This window comes from Annulohypoxylon maeteangense, assembly GCF_022496945.1.
Source record: "Annulohypoxylon maeteangense strain CBS 123835 unplaced genomic scaffold GGS22scaffold_16, whole genome shotgun sequence".
NCBI lineage: Eukaryota > Fungi > Ascomycota > Sordariomycetes > Xylariales > Hypoxylaceae > Annulohypoxylon > Annulohypoxylon maeteangense.
Genome location: NW_025953263.1, coordinates 293,276 through 312,619, shown reverse-complemented (window position 1 = coordinate 312,619; position 19,344 = coordinate 293,276). Strand labels below are relative to the sequence as shown.

Sequence of the window (19,344 nt, the reverse complement as noted above, 5' to 3'; positions counted from 1 at the left end):
AGGATGCGGCGTTTCTATCAGAGAGAAACGAATTTGCGCGCGATTGTGTTGAGTTGTGTTGTCTACTACTCATGTACTGTAGATAAAACGAGTCGACCGGCTCGGTGAACGAGCTCTTGGGATCGGAGAAAATTGATTTTCGATGTTCATGGTCATGAAAATTTGGTTGTTCTGCTGTTGTGATTGACATATATTGGCTGATTGCTCGCGTGATACCTATATATCCCTAGACGATTATAATGGATGTCCTTCGGACGTGTTATACTACTGTAGTTATTCTAAGTACTCCTACCTTAGGTAGCCATTGATATTCATCTACAACAACGGTCTTCTCATCTAGCAAAATTTAGCATGATGTGCAATCTACACAGTCAGATTGACTTTCAGTTCAGCAATTACTATCACATTGGCACAAAGTACCAAAATTCTCAAAAAACCTTAACGCCGAAACGTGACCGACATGCAACATGCTGCCTCCCATATCCAGCAACGCCCCGTGTGGTATCACAAATATCAATTCATTCCGTCTTCTCTTTTTCTGCATCACAAGTAACATTTTCCCTTTAGCTTGTCTCCTCTTCTTCAAAGTAAAAAGTCCTTCGGTCCAGCTCTTTCCAGAAGGCCAGTGGGGTCGGTTCGATGTCGTTTCCGATACTTCGACTGCTGAGGCTTTTGGAGGGTATTTGCTAGAGCTTCGATGGCAGTATGGCAGCTTATGTCTCCAAGTTTTTTCCCTTCTTAACGGTGTTACGTGGTGATGTGATCATCAATGGCACAATTGTCCTTTACGTTAAGCTAGTCTTAGCCTCTCCATACGCGGCAATATTTGCGGATCCAAGGTAGCAGTGACAGCGCCTGAAATTTGGCCAACGAGAGCTGAGAGGATTAAGGTCTGGTAATACGACGGCGACCTCGGCCGCTACCAGGAGGACGACCACGGCCACGACCACGGCCGGGGCCGGGACCGGGACCGGGACCGGATTTACGTCGGCTTTTGGCCAAAACAAAATCGTCATCTACATCCATCTTCTCAGCCGTCTCCTTACCTTCATTTGTAGGCTTGGTGATAGTCTCACCGAGGTTAAGAGCCGCCAGATAGTCTGTGGTGCTGAAAGCTGACGCCATGGATTCTCGTTTTCGTTTAGTGTCTCTTGTCTCCATAGTTTCAATCTTCAGGTCCTCGGGGTCGACACCGGCGCCCAAGTCTGCGCAATGTCGGCTCTCGTACTGTGAGCGACGTCGCACTTCCCGTTGCGCTCCCTCAAATGATTCCATCGTGTTCCTGACCTAAGGCTCAAGGTGCGACCATTCAGGGATAGACTTGATTTGTGTCCACATAAATTTCTCCAGTTTGTTCGCAGATTTCGCATACGGCGTGGACTCATTGTTGTACTTGCGGCAGTTATCGAAGATGAGCTTCGCGTCCTTGATGAACTCCTCAGGTGTGCCGTACTGGTCGGCCTCGAGCTTGGTTTCCATGGTGCTGAGGTCCATGGGCTCCTTGATTACGTCGTAGTAATCTGCCACATCGTCCTTATTAACCGGGTTAAGGAACGGCCATGCCGACTGGTGGTTCTGCAGATCGTTGAGTAGATGGAGCAGCTGGTTGTAGTTCGGACCGTGTCGCGGTTGTCTAGCCAACTCGTCCATATCGGGTGACCAACCCGAGGCACGAATTGCCTCGATAGACAGAGGATCGATAGGTGTCACGCTGTTTTTCCACTGCTTAGGTGGCTGATGCACAACGTGAGATTTGGAGAAGGCGCGGATCTTAGCCTGCACACACTCCTTCTGTTTCAGAAGCATACGACCCATCTCGAGGTATCTCACGCGAGGAAGCATGGAACACTGCATTATAGTGCCACCTTCGTAATCTTTGATATAACCCATCCAAACTGATCGAGGCAATGTGATCTCCTTAGTAAAACCCTGCTTCTTAAAATAGCCAATAGCATAATTATCAGCGTAGGTTAGAAAGTGCATCACGTCACTAGTCGCCTTGACATAGTCCTTTAAATGAGACATAAGATGGGCGCCGTATCCCTTCACCTGCTGGTCACTGCTAATAGCACAGAACACGATTTCGGCAAACTGGCGTCCCTTAAACGGCCGGTAAGTAATTCCGCCAACGACTTCGAGGGGTTTCTTGACGATAGCGATCGATAAATGGGTTCGGTCGTAAACGAGTCGGGCGATATAGTCCTTAGGCATCTTGGGCAATTGCTTCTGGAAGATGCACTTGAGGCCGGTCAGAATGATTAGAGATTCGCGCTCATTATCGTTGTTCACTACGCGAAACTCGATTTCGCCGGTTCGTTCCTCGACTACGGCAGGCTAAAACGATTTATTAGTGATTTGTGCCATATTCGGTACGCGTGTAGTGATTCCATTATATCCTCCATTACACAAAAGAAAAAAAGAGAGGGGAGAAATATCCTTCCCAATCTTATCTAATACAGCGAGACATGCACGGTAGAGGTAGATGGTTTATGACAAGATATGAGTAGAGATGAAATACCTTTTCCGGGAAAGGGATGGGTTCGATCGTGGGCTTCTTCATTGGGTCTGAGGTGTCATCATGTTTGGCCCTCTTAGCGGCGACCGGTGACGATGGCTCGTCACTGGCCTTGCGCTTACCGGCTGTTGGGTAAGATGGAGAGATTAGCGACGCGAAAGCATTTATCAAAAAAATTAGGAACGGAACTTACTTTCGTCCTTCACCATCGTGTCGACCTTGCCAACATCAAGTGCGACGTGACGAGTAGAGGATGCAAGTTTTAAGTTGTATGCGCATATCCAATGCGACCGAGTCGCAGGTTGAAGTTGATGACTGATTAGCGCATGGGGATTCGGGGAAGGTGCACACTGCAGGCTGGGGATGTGGAATCGGATAAATATGTGGAGATCAAGATCCAATGCTTTTATTGGTCAAAGCTTAATTCTTGCTTATGTAACCCATCAAAGAGCTCTTTAGGCGACTAATAAGGCTTGAGCTAAACCCAAAGGAGACAGGCCACCTGTTTGCAAAGGAAAGAGACATGGGAGCTTGGTTTGAGGTTACGTACACTGCAATATCAAACTTTGAATGCAATCATCTAAGGTTATCTTTTCAAAAATTCACAAGAATCAGACTTTCTCTAAAGGAATGACGCCGTAAACCTTTTTCACCAATTTCTGCCAATACAAGCCATCTAGTTTGTCGATTTAGTCAAACCCACTAAAGCTATCATCTTTCATTCTTCATGGATTCTTCATTGCATGAGATTTGGCAGACTGCACCAGGCAGCCCATTTCTTCCTACAGTGGGAAAGGGTAGCCAATTCCTAGTCGCATTCATTCTTCTTCTTATCGGCCTTTCTCTGACTGGCGCATTCGCACTGAGTGAGCATTGCCTTCCCTGGAATTCAATATTGCAGGTAACTAATTTATCAAATCTAGACCGATCTCTCGTAAACCTTCCCATATTCGGTGTTCCGGCCTCGCTAGCCGTTGCGTACGTTACCTTCAACCACTCGATTCATCGTGCTCTACTTACTAATGCTATAACAGGTTCGGCACGGTATACATGTTCTGTGCAGTTGGAGTTTACGTCTAGAAGATACCCGAGAAGAAAACCGCGAACCTAGAAAACGCCGGCGTGTATCATAGATGAATTGAGGTTTACGAACATATCTCTTGGGTTCCAACTATTATATAAACGTGATTGGAGATCGGTTCTTAACAGAAGTCCGGCATTACCGCTAAGATAATCATCATATTCAACAACATCTCAAGCTAAGCGGGAATATTAATTCGCCATGGCTTCGTCTACAGGGTCAGTTCCGCCGCAACAACCACTATTTCGAGCAGTGGCGAGCTCGACAAGGCAAATATATCAACTACTCAAGTGTATCAGCTTTACGGCTAAGGTTCAAGTTCAAATAACTCAGGATGGCATCAGGTTTGCGGCCGACCATTCGCGCGTAATGCAAGGTTAGTCACCAGCATTGCACGAATTAAGACTAGGTAATCTAATCGTATCTTCAGGGGTGGCTTTTCTAGATAAAGCTCTTTTTACAGCCTATACTCTCAATATTCCTGATGAAGGAGAAACTCTACCGCAATTCCAAGTGAATCTAGCCGCTCTATTAGAAGCCTTACAGATATTCGGGGCTACAGATGTGGCCGCTCGAGCTGCCAAAGCTGAAGCAGAGAGCTACCGCAGCAATCTACGTAACTATCGTGCAGATGCCTTCAACCATCAAAATCTAGGCATGCCAGGCACGTGTTGTTTGATGTATGAGGAAGATGGTGCTCCATTAAGCATCATCTTGGAGGAAACTGGAGTCAAAACCCAGTGTAATATGATGACCTATACGTCCGAATCACCTGAAGAAATCCCATTCGATCGCGAAGATCTTTCCTTTAAAATTATCATGAATGCTCGGTGGCTCCTCGATGCTCTTTCTGAGCTAGCTCCTATGGCCCCAGTGCGTATCACCATGGCTGCATCGCCAAACGCGCCATATCTGAGTCTATCAAGTGGCGGGGGACTTGGGAGTGCCAGTGTCGACTTTTCAAGTGGTCGAGATCTCCTTGAGACCTTCTCGATACGTGACCGCTGGGTTCAGAGCTTTAAGTTCGACTTCATCAAGTCAGCGAGCGAGGCTATGCGAATTGCGAACAAAGTCAGCTTTCGCGGGGATGGTCAAGGCGTCCTTAGTTTGCAGTTTATGGTGGAAGTAGAAGGCGGTGCTGTAAGCTTTCTCGACTTCCGATTCGTTCCTTATGTCACGCAAGAAGATGAGGAGACGGAATCTGAAGACGAAGACGATTAATGACTAAATACGCCTAACCAGCCGCTCAGGCGTATATGTCCGTCATACGGGATGTAACGGTCGTTTGTTAGCCGGTTCTAAAATCGATTGAGTTTCTTTTCAGCTCATCAACGTGCTATTTCCAAATCAAATGTTTACATTCGTTAGCTGGCCCCTATTCACACCTCGAGACTTTTTACTCAAATCAATCACCGAATTCAATGTCTACGATTCCTGATTTCAAGGCCAGTAGACTTATAGCTGATACCCAGCCTCGATTCTAGTATGGACTTCCTGGTAGATCATACGACAACGATCGAAGAGCATGTGACGGGCACAGACCTATAGGGCTATGGACGCTTCACCGTTGTGTAAAATTTTCACAGCTGAACGTGCTGGATACTACTAGAAACTAAACATCACATGCCAGTTCTTAGTCCAACGACGATACCGAATCATAAATTTACCCCAATTTCCACATTGTCTAGCAACAAGTTACAAGTACAGTATATAGCACATCAGCTATCCGACGTCCCTAGCGCCACCATCATCGGCGACTAGGCTCTGTCTAGTTACAGTAGATAAGACATCGAACCACCCGCATCGACCCCAAGAATCTAACGCCATGGCGTATTTAGAATCTAAGCTTAGATCACGGTCGTGCGTGTCTAATTGGATCATCTGATCCCCTAATAAAACATCTCTATTCAGCTCTCACCCTAATGTCTCAGCCCCACGGTAATCTAGAGAGTCTCGATTCCAGCAATGCGGCAACCCCGGGCTAATCTAGGTAGCCAAGATGAGTATCACCTTTCATGATCTTGAACAAGCTTCTACAATTACGTCATAAAGTGCTGTCGTTAGGCTCTCGACCCTTCACGAAGTCCGACGGTAGGTAGCCAAAGTGACACCCCCCTCAGGCGAACTGGCACCGTTGAAACTTACATAGCCAATTAACGTCGTAGGGCTCGGTATTTCGAACCAGTGCCATGTACTATCACGCACCCCTAAATTGGGAGAGTAGGGTATGGACCCTCTTGACCCAAAGACTTCGCCGTTTTAGTAAACGCTCTGACAGGTAACGTTTATATGTTGATTGGCAACTAAAAGAATATGAAATTGGTATAACTAGGAGAGGGGTGGATGGTGAGACATCGTTGAACCATGCGGGATTTACGGACGTTGATGTCAACTGACAAGACCTTTTGTCCAACGTTGTTGATATTATACAAAGCTCCACATTCGATTTATCGCGAGAATTTTCAACTGCATTATACCCACAACGGGAATTCCTAACGTAACGGGATCAATTATCGACTCGTTGGTCATACTATCTACCAATCTTTCACGATCCTTCCCAATATATCTCAGAACGTAAAATCGCGCGTAATCCAACTGCCCCTATTCATCACCGAGGTACTTTCACCATATGTAACTTACCAAGAAAGCCATGGTCAATCTAATCGCGGTACGCTAGAAACAGAGGAACAACGAGTGCCGAATACAGATACCCACCGAGATCATCATGAGCGATTCCAACAACGATAACGGTGGATCCAACACCGGTCTTCTCGGCCATTGCCTTCGCTCATGTTTCGGTGGAACGTCCTCCTCTAAACCAAGTCAAGAACATAACAAACCGAACGAATTGAATGCATCATCGGACCAGAAACTCACCAGTGCTGATGCTCCTACGTTGCCTCCAGCTCAGACACCGTACGTGCCTCGACACGCCAAAGAGTCGTTCCTAAAAACCACCACTACTCCCCAAATCAAAAAAGCAAACGAGATCCTTTAAGACGCTTCCACTTTTGCCACTTTTATCGGCTTGCACGATATTTCAAACGTGCTACCTACTTCGCTGCCTACTCCCATAGGCATAGGCACAGGTATAAGCCAAGCCGCTGACGTGGGACGGGGGCAAAGCCTTCCCCAGGGGCCGTCCAGAGAAATTGAAATTGAAATTGCATTTTTGACGCTTTGCCGACTCTCGCCAAACCCGGATTTCTGAGTCTTGGTATGTTCCTGTTGGTAACATAAGCGTCGCGGCTTAACAAGCCTACGCTTATTACGTACGACGTTGCTTTCTCGCCTTGCTTTTTTCTTGCGTTAGGTACTTTATTTTCATCAAGATAATCAAGAAAGAGAGAAAAAAAGAATAAGGCGCCGCGGCGGCGCGAAACTCGGGCCGGCTTCGTCGGAGATGATATGATGTATTTCGCTTCTTATTCCCGCACGTACGCACGCACGCACGCAGATGACTCCTTTCGTTAGCTGGTGAGAGGCTTCCTCCTGCCCGAATTCGTGAACTTCTCTCGCCTATCACGCCCTTGTTTCTCCGGCCGTGTTAGTAACGGCTGATCACCTGCACACCTTAACACCTACCGTATGTATGTGCATGTCTTTCCCCCGTTTCTTCGTCGAGCGAAGTTTGGTTGTGCGGCTCCGACACGGAGGATCGGTTTACAGAGGCGATGACCGGATATACATACTACTAGGTATGTATGTATGTACGTGTGTACGTATGTACGAGGTGGGAACGTTTCTGCTGCATGGAGGAGCGCTGCGACAGATGCTACCTACTTTAAACCTCGCGGACGCCGACTCCAAACGTCGGGATCGAGACAGCAGCCTTCTCCAAGACGACTTGCGGCAGCAGATCACTCGCGCATCGTTTGGGCTCCCGCCACACTCATTGGCCTTCGCTCTTGATTCCTGGTCTCAGGTTGAGTAGGAGAGAATCTGGCGCGCTGACAGGGGGTTTTGCGTGTAACCCAGATTCGCAGCTCTTGGACTCGAAGGATTTCGCTTGATGCAGGGGAAAGAGGCGTGGGTTTTTGACGGACGGGGCTAGATTTTTTAACATACCTGCTATACATACCTACCTACCTAGGCCTGCCAGGCATTCAAGGCACCTACATACATATTAGGTACGCACACAGTACGGTACCAAGATAACACCAGCCAGCTCTAAAATAAACTATTGCACATCCATGATTCGCGAATTAAAACGTGGGCAGACTGGGCTGCTGAATCGGATTAGGCAGGTGTGTAAGCCTCGTGCATATGTATTGGATCCTTTGGCCATCGCGAGTCAGGCCAAAACTGGGGAACAAGTCGAAGCAGCTTCCAAGTTGCGATGCGGACAGGCACGCTAACCAAGCGAATTTCGTTGAAACGTGCTTTTTCGGCTTTTCGGCTTCTAAAAATTCAACGTGGCTTTCCTTGGAGCATGCTTGGCTTGACGGTAGCGAACGTCTCATGTCCTCGTGGGTTTATTTCCCCATATGTACCCTACGAGGCTGAATTCGTAAGTAATAGTTACTTCACGATGATGGTGGGTGAATTCTTTCTGGATATTTTCGATGCCTTCAGAGAAGGCTCGCAGCTCTGTGATGTCAACTGTTCAAAAGCCCGTCATAGTGCGGGGGGATAGGATGAGGATCGCCATTTAGGATGCGAGACCCTGAATTAAAGAAGAGAAACCTCGGTATACGATTTATCAGCTCGATCTGCTGCAAGTAATGCGGTAATTGTCGGCATATTTGTTTATTGGACAAGGCTCATGATGACAAGGCAAGGCGTTGAATAATTATAAAAGAAAATCCTTAAATAATCTGCGAGCTAATGGATAACGGGAAAGGGGGATCTTTTTCGGTCCTTGTCGACCGGGGGTTGATGCTTTAGATATATCCCGAACCTGCCAATAAGCCCTGCTCAAGCCTCCTATCTCACACGTGGGAGGATTCGACTAACCGGACAGGTCGACGAACTAGATCTATCTAAGCCCCGATTCCTACGCAGGAATGCCGCGGGTGTTTTTAAAGCCTTTAGGCAAGATGCTGAGATACTTATCAATCAATCTAGGCACGTACATTACATACATACATAGTTTGGTCCTAATCCAACGAACTCCCGGTAGGGACATGGGCTTTATCGCTTGGGGAAGCGTGCTTGGCGCGCTGGGAAGATACTCGAACGCTTTCAGGGGTTTCAGATCCGCACAGACGATGCATGGCGGCATACGGGGCTCGATTCACGTGGCACGATTAACATACGTATGCGGAGGCCGGTGCGGCTTACCGTAATCCGTACGGGGTTGTGGGATTGATGAATACTATTACACGCCTGGCCTGGTAGACCTGGGCAGTGGGCACAGATAACCCCCCCGGATCGTCGATTCACATAGGGGCCAGGGGTAAGAATGCACCTTAGGACTATGTATTCGAACAGCCTCTCAGATCAAGAGCTGCAGGTAAATCGTTTCGTTTCATCTGTCCAGGATCGGTAACGTTGGGGGTCGAATGTAACCCATCTAATACAGTATAGTAAGAGTGATATGGAAGAGAGGCGCTGAGACAGAAGCGAGAATACCGCTTGGGTGGTTGGTCGCGTCAGCCCCTTGCAGCAGCAGACATGTCGGGGAGTAAATGTCAAGCAGAGGCACGGTGTCAGCACTGCATGTTGTCTGGACCGTCGAAGCTAAGGTGACATGACCAGATATCGACCTGCAAGTCATGATCACAGTGACAAGATCAAGATCACTCGACTGGTATCACGACTCACTGGCCACTCGGGCACGTCGGCGGCGAAAGATCGATGGTTGGTTTCAAGACCAGAGATATGGTAAATTAAAGCCGGCATATACATGCCTAGGTAGGTAGGTTATGAGTGCATGATCCTATCCAGGATATTTCAACCTTGAGCGACGTTTCTAGTACTTACTACCAACATGAACCCATTCAAATCCACATCAATCTACCACTCTCAAGCATAGTGAAGAAACAATAGCCATTCTCGGACTTGTATATTCAAATCAGCCTAAGAAAAACGAAGCTATGAGAAATAACGCCTTTTCATATTCGGATACTGGGGAAGGATTTCTTACCAATCTGATTGAGTGGATGAGCTTATATTTGTGACGTTCACTGATCCTCGAAGATTCCATCTCGACATCATATCGCTCCTAAGGACAAAAACCGGGGAAATAGCTCGACCTATGTATTTGTCAAGATGCCGTATCGAGCTAGCGCTTCGCAGAACAGCCACGTTTTGAAGACCCCTATAATTACCGGCAGAGGAGTGGTGTCTGACGGCAGTATCTATACTGCAAATGCTATTGGAAAATTGGTATTCGACTAGACCGCAATGGTATTATCAAGCGTCCCGATCAACTATTGAATTTGGTTCGGGATAGGTCATGCCACGCGAGGACTTCTCGATGGGGGTAAGACGACGTTCCATTATTGAATTCCAAGATTTCAAATTGTTCTTTCGTCAGTTGTGGAAGTCCTTGGACCAAGAGCATCCGCCTCTTAGGTAATAATTGGGAATGGGATCATCTTGAAATAACTATACCCTCCCCATAAGATTAATCCGTATAGATGACTAAACCCGATAAACTAGACGTTTCAAAAGTTCAGAGAATACTCGTTAAAGAATCCCAAAAGAAAGGATTGCGATAAGTGTCTCCTTCCACAAGCCACTTCTACATATCCTAACCACGGAAATCCACACGTGCATAGGTATATTATTACATAGTACGCGTATTAGGAATCAGATAGCAAGGGCAAGGGGTATGCAACGGTATTTTTATACCTATTTCAGCTATATCCACAAGAAGAGTGGGCGGCATCGATAGACCCATGTCAATATCAATGTCGGAGTAGCGCACTATGGAGTTCACGGACTCGGCCCGTTTTTATCGCCTGCGGTGAATTCAAGCTCTGGACTTTACGCTGTGGATGTCTTCTAAATGCCGGGACCGAAGCAAAAGGTCTTTACTCCGATCTGAATGCTTGATGAAGCATGATGATCAATACAGATATCACCTGTTCTAGTGAGTCAATAATAGATGATTTCGGTTTTCGCGGATGTGAATAGGTGGGGAGAATAGGTAATGGCAGTAACGTCAACGTGCGTAACTTGCGTACATCCATGTAAACGAAAGGAAGGCTTAGCAATTCAAAATAGGTGGCTGCCCAGCGCTGTAATAGGCGGCTTTTACCTAAGCGCCGCAGTCCGTGACCTATTAGTATTTCCCGTAAAGTCGGAGGGCGGTGTTAAGATGTCAGCTTACGGACGTAGCGGGTAATGTATTGGGGTGAGATGCATCCATACAGCCAGATCAACACGAAAATCCCATCATGACCAATAGCCATCTCCAACCCTCTCCATTCTAAAGTACTTTCTTATCATCATTCCAAAGTCCCGGACTCAAATCAAAAGTTCCTTAGACGGAGATGGAGAAGGAGATAGATTAGACGAGATCGTGAGAGGAATATCATTACGCGGCCAACAGGTTCTATTAGTAGGTGACACGGCAGTTCATCTGAAATATGATTGGCGATTGACGAGGAACGTCGTCGATTGTGGGGTATCACGGTAGGAACTGTGAGAAGCCGAGATGGGTTCTCTTTCGTGGGCCGAGCCGGATAACGAGATCATTGGCGCGGCCGCGGTTGTTGGTGCAAGCTGGACACACGACCACATCCATCACTGGATATCACTTGAGACTTCGTGTCTGGGGGATGGGGGCCATGAGATGCAATAGGCCGCTGAATTCGAACATGGCGCTTAATTCCAGAGACGATTATTCGATCCTGGGAACCAAATAGGCGAACAGGCGAACAGGCAGCGAGGCTTGACAGGACAGTTTTAGCTATAAGCCACAATGAACAGAATTAACATACTTGGCTTGGAGTTCTGCAAGCCCAAAGTCGTCGATTTTCCACTCGGTCGGATACGCGGTGAATTACTGAAAAAAGATATCAAACGAGTCAAAGTACCTAGAAACTAGTGGTGGCTCAGTCGAAAATCTGCAGCGGGCAACGGTTGGCTGCATGTACTATTGTATATGATCATGTACCCAGTGTATTACCTAAGATTTAAAGTTCTTGGATGGAGACAAACGGATCTTGTACTCGTACAGGTTAGCCGCAGATGCGTTTGCTGTTTACCGAAGTACCTACCTACCTAGTAGGTACCTATATACGAAACAAGTAAGTCCTAATAATTGTCTCTACCTAGAAGGAAGTAGCTTACTGTAAGTAAGGCTGTTTCCGTGTTTCGCTTGTCAAGAAATAGGGGAATCACGTGCAAGTGCCGATTCCTTGGCTTCCCGATCTGTATTAACTAGGTGCTAGGTACAAACTAGAAGTAGGCAAGTGGGCAAAAACTCTAAACTAGAGGGAAGCTGGAGGGGTCGAGTCAATTCAATGGTAGAGGGGCAGGTATGTACTGTACCTACTGTATCGTCTTTCGCCTTTCGCCTTTTCTCTAGCTGTTACCCATCCAGTCCATTCTTTTTCCCATCCTGCGCCGTTCATATGCACCTATCCTTCAGTCATACACGAAATTACGTCCCTTAGATACGTTACACCTCGTACTCCTAAGAAAATATTGCCTTACTCGTCATCTCCCTCAATTTGCTACTTTAGAAATTAGACCTAGTAGGTCGTCGAGTCGGCCTCTCTCTTTAATGGTTGGCTTGACTTATATCGACAAGCATTCTGACTTAGCGGAATATCACGATCATCGCGAACATGACCAATCTACGATTGTTCACGATTATTCGCGACTATTCGCGATTATATCATTATTTCCACAAAAGGAATGCTTTTGCCCATGACGTCCACTTCCACGTTCGCTTTCGTTAATTTATTAGTGGCTGGTCAGCTACGATTATGGGAAGATTGCCCGAGTCGTGCCTCTATTAGGTACCCTTAACAGACTACCACCTAGGTGCAGGTATCTAGGATTCAATGTTTGAACCAAACCTCGGTTCTTACCTAGCAGCCTAGTAACTTCTTAGCTACTATCTTACGTCGCATCCTACATGTATTTCTACTTTGTACCAGAATACAATTCCACATCTGTGAACAACCCGTTTCGTCCCCCGGTCAAGAATGTACCTCGAATCTGCCAACACTCCAGCTTATGTTACCTCATAGGCTTCAAGGGTTGAGCGCCTACCAATTGCCCCTCAGAAGCTTCCCCCCCATTGCGGGCAGGCTATGCTGTTACCTATACCAAGGGACACTGGAGACACTGGGGACATTGGAACCATCACCGACGTGCTGTTGCATTGCGCAATGCGGACTGCGAGCGAAGCCCTCCTTTACAGCTCGGTAGCTCATCAAGTAGCTCGCAAAGTCGGTATTCGATATTTCAGTATATGTATATGCGCTCGAGCAATACTTCCACCGTTGCGGTACCAGATGAGATCACCGCATATCTTACATACTTGATGTTGTGCCGTCCCGCCATGATTACCGCGATACACAGATGCAAAATTCAACTAATTGCGGGTAGAAGACCACACCAACAGGAAACACCGCATATTACCCGCCAGTCAAATTGAGACAAAATAGAGAGAAAAAAAACTAACTAGGAGACACCTAGCCTGCCTACCTAGTAGTAGGTAAGCATGACAATGACAGCAATATTTCGAAGTGAGAAAAGTGAGCATATCCTATCTGTCCATTTTTCAATAACCTCTTAGTCAACCTTAACTAGTCGCTACATTGCCCCGTACGAATGTAACCTAACGATAGCATGGCAATTCGACTTCCCTTTTAATATGCCCATTGTGGTATCATGGCCATCGTGGGCATCGTACATCGTTTGTCGTACGCTCCCCCAGGCTGCCAGGCTAAGGCTATGCGGAATACAGCATACATGTACATGTCTTAGGTACATGCGCATGTATACTTCTGATCCAGATCGACTCACAGACAGCACGAGATACGTATCTCAGCCAATATCCCGGCTGATCCGCATCAAGCATTATCTACCTAGCAGGGAACTACAGGATAGAGAGAACATGACTTGCGCGAATAGTAATTCCCGAGTGGACCAATAGACGATAAAAATAACGGAATCCCTGGTGAGAAAAACCCCCTGCTCCAAAGACTGGGCTACCCAGGCTTGTCTCTTTTCTGCAGGACCCCCATTTCTTCCCGCTTCGCAGGGCTCCCTTCACAGAGCCACGCTCGTGTACGCCGTGCAGGTTCATAGAAAGATACCCGTGTCGTAGAGCGGACTAGGGTCTGCCGCCGCATTCCGTCACTATACCTCTCTCTCTCTCTCCCTCTATTCCTTTCTTATGTACATGTGCCACAATGTACAGTGTAGTGTCGAATGACAAGATGCTCAGTAATAACTACCATGTATACCATGTAGCATGCAGCTGGTCCTTTTCCTTGGATGCAGAGCCTTGTGTCACCCACCAATTGTAGATCCCACACTCATATATGTCGAGTCTTCCCCCCAGAACAGCCCGTTCCCTTCTACTTGTCTGAAGTCCCCTTGCGTCCGCGCTCCACCATGATGCTATCTAGACCGGGAGTTAGTATTCGAAGGTTCATATCACAAAGACGAGTTCAGGATGAATATGATGACGGGGTTTCCGTTGGCGCCGACAGGCTGGGTAACAAAGCGGGACGGAAAGACACCGGCACTGCTAAGAGGCGGCCCTACAGTAAAAAACGAGCGCCGCCGCCGATTATAGTTAGCAGGGAACAAAGTATTCATGACATCTTGGACCCTTTACCACCACTTCCATCATACGAAACGCCACGTTCTTCAGCTAGTTCGTTAAATAGTAGCGACCGCCATAACGACTATAACTTATCACAATCATTCGATTCAAAGAGGTCAAAGTCGCCGCTTTGTTCCATATCTTCAAAGGAGGGCCATAGTCGAGAATCTCTCCAACTCTCTAGCGCCACGAGCTACGGAGGCGATGACTTCCCCCCCAGACCTCCACCTAAGGGCCACGGAAGGTCTTCGGAATCTCTGAGGCGCTATGCTGATTTGCCAGGCTCGAATTTCGATCTGACAGAAGCTTTATCCTACCAATCAGATAACAAAGCACCGGCATCAAAGCAGCACGTGCGACAATCAGAGTCATTGTCGAGTATCTCGGATAACATTCAACAACTCATCCAAGAGGCAGATGAAGCATTCAGAACTATCAGCGCCCTCACCGAAGTACGAATTTCGGAAAACGCAAACAACGCAAATAATCCGAATAATACAAACAACACAAATAACCAGAGTAACACATTTAAAGAATTACCGCGCATACCTACACCTGATCAATCGCCGATATTGAAGCCGGTGGCCCTTGTCCCTAAAAGCAGATCGCAGAACCTGCCACTTCAAGTTGTCACTTCACCACCTCAATCGCCTAGACGAAGTTCAACCGCGAGCACTGGGGTCAAGAGGAAGAAGTCTAAGAAGTCAAAAACGAGGTCAATGCGGCCGAGCCGGAAACCTGCCGCCGCCAAATCGGCGGCAAAAAGTGGACCAGGATGGGCACTGTCGGATAATGTGACGGAGCTATTCAGCGGGAAATTCTTCCGAAGGGTCGAGGTGGATGAAATGCTTACGCCGGGTCAGCTGGAAGCGTACAGACTGCGTAGGATGTCGATAATGCAATCGGAGAAATCGACCGAGACCCTTGATACTGAAGCGAGCGATACACCAATTGAGCCATTTCACCTTGACGATCTTCCCTCTCGAATCAAATCTGCTAGCGCAGAACTCGACGTCGAGACACCGACAGCAGAAAGACCTAACCCACCAGATTTCGAAACCGTTGTACGCCGCGACTTTGCGCTAGAAGGGCGCAATGAGGAACAAAATTCCAATAAGTCGGCGGCATCGCGGATGGACATCGGAGAAGAACCGATGGAATATAAAGATGCAATTTTCCCTACACCGCCGCTAAGGCACTCCTCGCGATTTTCTAGGAGAAGCCAGGGCACATTACCTAGTATACCAGAGTCCTCAGCCGTCACTACACCAAGAGACAACCTCTATAGCCAAGGTCTAGGAAATTCCCGAGATCTCGTGGCTGACTCAAATTATGTTTTCCTTCAATCATCACCATGCTCTTTGACCAGTCCCATTTTCCGACACGGGCCAATCCGACTAGCAAAATGCGATCTTATAGCAGACCTGAAAGTCGGGGCGGACGAAGGATTAGACTGGACGGCATTCCAAATGGCCATTTCCGGGGGCGCCGGGGATTGGTTCTCCGAAAGTGACGACATAATTCGTCGCAGAGAGGCCGAGGAGGTCCAGGAATTGGTCGATTGGTTTGATTCGTGGAACTTTAGCCGCCCTGGAGGCCTCGTCAAGGACTACGAAATTCCCAGCCCTACGAGTACGACGTCGGGTGAAGACTACTCAGACGTGTCATACGGTGAGATCGAGAGGGACAATCCATATAGCCCCCACCACCGATGGCAGCAGTCTCAACGCAGGATGGCGGCCGACAATCGCCAATTAGACCGCGATATGTCCGGACTCGAGCTAGATACTGCGAAAATGTTTTCTGATGATTACAAAAGCTTCGATGGCCGCGAGAGCTACGCGAGTCTTCCCCAGAGCCCAATGCTAGACCTTCGGGTCATTCGAAGCCCAGAAGGGGACGATGTAGATGTCGTCCCAATGGGTTACAATCTCGGACACGACCTAGGAGATTTTCTTAAATGGGAGGCAGAGCATGCTTATGCTGGTGATTTTTACAGTTAACAAGCTAAGGCGTTATTTTGGGTTTGGACTTTTGAATATTCGTATCATGAACAAGGCGTATCCATATGTTTGCAGGGAAATGCGAACTCACTCACCTTTCCCCCCCTCAAGACCATTTTTTACTTCTTCTCTCTTTTATATACTTGGAATGAGGCCTACGTCGGACATTTTACCATGCTTTTTCACTTACATATCTCACTATCATTATACCATTTGTTCTTTTTGGGCGTTGGAAGGTATACGCTCCATACAAAAACGAAGCTCGATACATTTTTGGGGTATGCGAAGCGCGGCGCTTGGATTTTTATTTTTTTTTTATCCTTTTTATAAACATCATCGAAGCAAAGCATTGGATCATTTGATTTACCCGATATACGTCATTTGTATCTAGGAATTCGTTACGCAGAGACATGGAAGGAACGTTGATGTCAAGTGTTTTTACATCGGGAATCTATCAGGGGGTAACGGGCTAGGATAATTGGAGTTCAAAGTCAGGAGTTATCGAGTTATCAAGGTGGTGGGAAGGTGGTGGGAACTTACGTGGTCAGGCCGGGTAGTTGCGACTATTCGTCGTACAGAACTGAGAAGCTTATTGGATTTTTGAGATTTTTGATTTTTTGTTAAATATCGACTCATCTTCCAAATCATAACCACCACACTATCTTCAAAGTTACACCGCGAACCATCGCTGGTAGTGCACAATCGGAAAGGTGTCATTTGATCTTGTCCTCTCCCCCCTTATTGACGCCGTCATCCATTTCTGGGTTACCTCTAACTTGACAGGACATACATATGTCACCTCGATCAATCATAACCTTACAACAGTCGAAAATCCAACAATCTCACCCAGTTTATGTTTCGACTCACCCACCATCTCCAACTTGGCGGCGTCTTTTAAGCCCTTTTCCTTTGGACGAAACCTAATTGCAGATTGGCAGACTGGCAGATCGGCATACTGAAACGAGCATAGTTTTGGGGCTACGTCACCCACCGAAAGTTAGGCCCGCGACGTAATGCTGTATATCTTATTGAAGCAGGCCTTGATGGGTGTAAGCCGCGCGTTAACCTCGTTTTTGTTGTTAGGAGGTCCTGTCGCAGCCATGCAATACGATAATTCAGCCCTCACCATCACATCCGTGGGTACTCCGGATCCCTTTGTCACGGTCTTTAGGGGTCGCTATTACCTGGTAAGCTGTCGCCACCACCATCACCTTAATTGGTAGACTAATTATGCTTAGACCTTTACTACCGGGAATAGAGTTGAAATATGGTCCTCCCGTAGCCTGATTGATATAGAGAGCTCCGCGGATAGACATGTGGTTTGGTGTGGCTCTCCTCTAAAGATAATCCTATCTCATAGACTGACTCGTTACTCAGGACCCCGCCCCAAGGCACAGACCACTCGGCAGACTTATGGGCTCCTGAGCTACACGCCTTACACGGCCGATGGTACGTCTACTACGCCGCCGCGAACCCGGCCCACGGAAACAAAAGCCATCGTATGTACGTGCTAGGTGGGCCGCCCGCATCGGAAGACCCGTGTCGGGGACAATGGGAATTCCTAGGACGTATTCATGCCATGCAGGATCACTGGGCCATCGATGGTACCGTATTCGAGCTGAACGGGGAACTTTATTTTGCATACTCGGGCTGGCCTTTTGACAACCAGAACGACTCGGATCTTATACAACAGCTGTTCATCGTGAAGCTCTCAGATCCGACGAGCGCAGCTAGTCCTGCTACCGTGATATCCACCCCGCAGCTTGAATGGGAGATCACACGCGAGGGTAACGGCACGGACCACGGCATTAACGAGGGCCCGCAGTTCCTGCGGTCACCCGACGGTGGCGTCGCCTGGCAGGGATTAGTCTTCAGCTGCGGAGGCAGCTGGACCCACGAGTACAAAATGGGACTGCTCAAGTACGCCGGCGGCGACCCGTTAGACCCAGCGTCATGGCGGAAGGGCGAGGAGCCGCTTGTGCAGACACGAAGACACGGCGCAGGTCCATACGGGCCGGGCCACGGCTCATTCATCACCCTCGGAGACCAGGTCGTGGCTATCTACCACGCCACAGACAGTCCGACGGACGGGTGGGATAATAGAAGGGCCAGAGCGCAACGGGTCGCGTTCACGCGGGACGGTCCGTATATGGGTAGGTCCCTCGGCTTGGATATGCAGAAGTATGACGGTGGGCTGGTGAAGCGGATGAAGTTGCGGTTGGGGATGAGTGGGAAGAGTAAGGCGGAGGCGGCGAGTGAGAAGAATTTGAGGATGTTGTTGGGGAGTTGTTAGGGGGTTTGGAATGAAGGTGGTGGGTTGATGGGAGGAGGGTTGTGCTAGGGGGGAGGGAAGGAAAAGGGAAAGGGATGGAAGGGAAGGGGAAAAGAGGTCTGGGAACGCATGATATGGTATGATACGTACGGTATGAGATATTGAGGTCACGAGATAGGTACTCGCTATTGCTGATGATGACTGCTAATTCTAATTTGAGAATCGCGTATTTTTATGGCTGTGTCACGTCGTCCTATTTGTGGTTGATAAGAGATTGTATTCTTTATCCCAAGGGAAGGTGAATCATAGTCGAGTATATTTCAGATATACGTATTTCTGTCGCATTAGGTAAGGAGTAGGAGAATAGGAAGGAAGGAAAGGGGAACTTAGAAGAAATCCAATGTGAGAAAGATAATATGTGATAGAAGTAGGTACCTAATGTATAGGGATAACGATAGTGATTGCGGTTATATATAGGATAGAATGGGGGATAACTGGTTGGTTAAGATGGGTATATGTATCCCGAGGTATTATACTGTATATGTTAGCTAGCTTTCGATACGCCTAGTTTATAGGAGTTATCATTTATGTAAAGCGTTGATAGAAGCTGCCCCGTGGGCTCTAGTTTACCGTGTCGTATATACACTACCTATTTTGTAGGTTGGCTTGTCCATATGTCTCCTTAACTTTATTAGTACCTACTCAACTCATGATATAGATTTAGAAACCTAG

At 47.6% G+C, this 19,344-nt stretch overlaps 5 protein-coding genes across 5 annotated transcripts; 4 read left to right on the top strand and 1 right to left on the bottom strand.

The window, feature by feature from the left end:
• Positions 1-1,151: 1,151 nt before the first annotated feature.
• GGS22DRAFT_48804 (Bromodomain-containing protein) lies at positions 1,152-2,829 on the bottom strand. Its single transcript, XM_047967220.1, has 3 exons — positions 2,709-2,829; positions 2,519-2,640; positions 1,152-2,334 (listed from the first exon to the last, which is right to left on the bottom strand). Exons 1-3 carry the CDS (start codon positions 2,722-2,724, stop codon positions 1,288-1,290), a joined length of 1,185 nt encoding a protein of 394 aa, XP_047816016.1. The 5' UTR covers positions 2,725-2,829; the 3' UTR covers positions 1,152-1,287.
• A 197-nt stretch (positions 2,830-3,026) lies between these two features.
• Positions 3,027-3,696, top strand: GGS22DRAFT_48778 (uncharacterized protein). Its single transcript, XM_047967218.1, has 3 exons — positions 3,027-3,381; positions 3,439-3,493; positions 3,550-3,696. The coding sequence occupies exons 1-3, from the start codon at positions 3,243-3,245 to the stop codon at positions 3,593-3,595; spliced, it is 240 nt and encodes a 79-aa protein (XP_047816015.1). The 5' UTR covers positions 3,027-3,242; the 3' UTR covers positions 3,596-3,696.
• On the top strand, positions 3,697-5,068 carry GGS22DRAFT_48784 (Rad1-domain-containing protein). The gene is made up of 2 exons (XM_047967219.1): positions 3,697-3,972; positions 4,027-5,068. The coding sequence occupies exons 1-2, from the start codon at positions 3,798-3,800 to the stop codon at positions 4,815-4,817; spliced, it is 966 nt and encodes a 321-aa protein (XP_047816014.1). The 5' UTR covers positions 3,697-3,797; the 3' UTR covers positions 4,818-5,068.
• Positions 5,069-14,094: 9,026 nt separating this feature from the next.
• GGS22DRAFT_48712 (uncharacterized protein) lies at positions 14,095-16,427 on the top strand. The gene has a single exon (XM_047967217.1). The coding sequence runs from the start codon at positions 14,124-14,126 to the stop codon at positions 16,338-16,340; it is 2,217 nt and encodes a 738-aa protein (XP_047816013.1). The 5' UTR covers positions 14,095-14,123; the 3' UTR covers positions 16,341-16,427.
• Positions 16,428-17,384: 957 nt separating this feature from the next.
• GGS22DRAFT_48710 (glycoside hydrolase family 43 protein) lies at positions 17,385-18,637 on the top strand. The gene is made up of 3 exons (XM_047967216.1): positions 17,385-17,527; positions 17,579-17,664; positions 17,718-18,637. The coding sequence occupies exons 1-3, from the start codon at positions 17,441-17,443 to the stop codon at positions 18,631-18,633; spliced, it is 1,089 nt and encodes a 362-aa protein (XP_047816012.1). The 5' UTR covers positions 17,385-17,440; the 3' UTR covers positions 18,634-18,637.
• Positions 18,638-19,344: the final 707 nt, after the last annotated feature.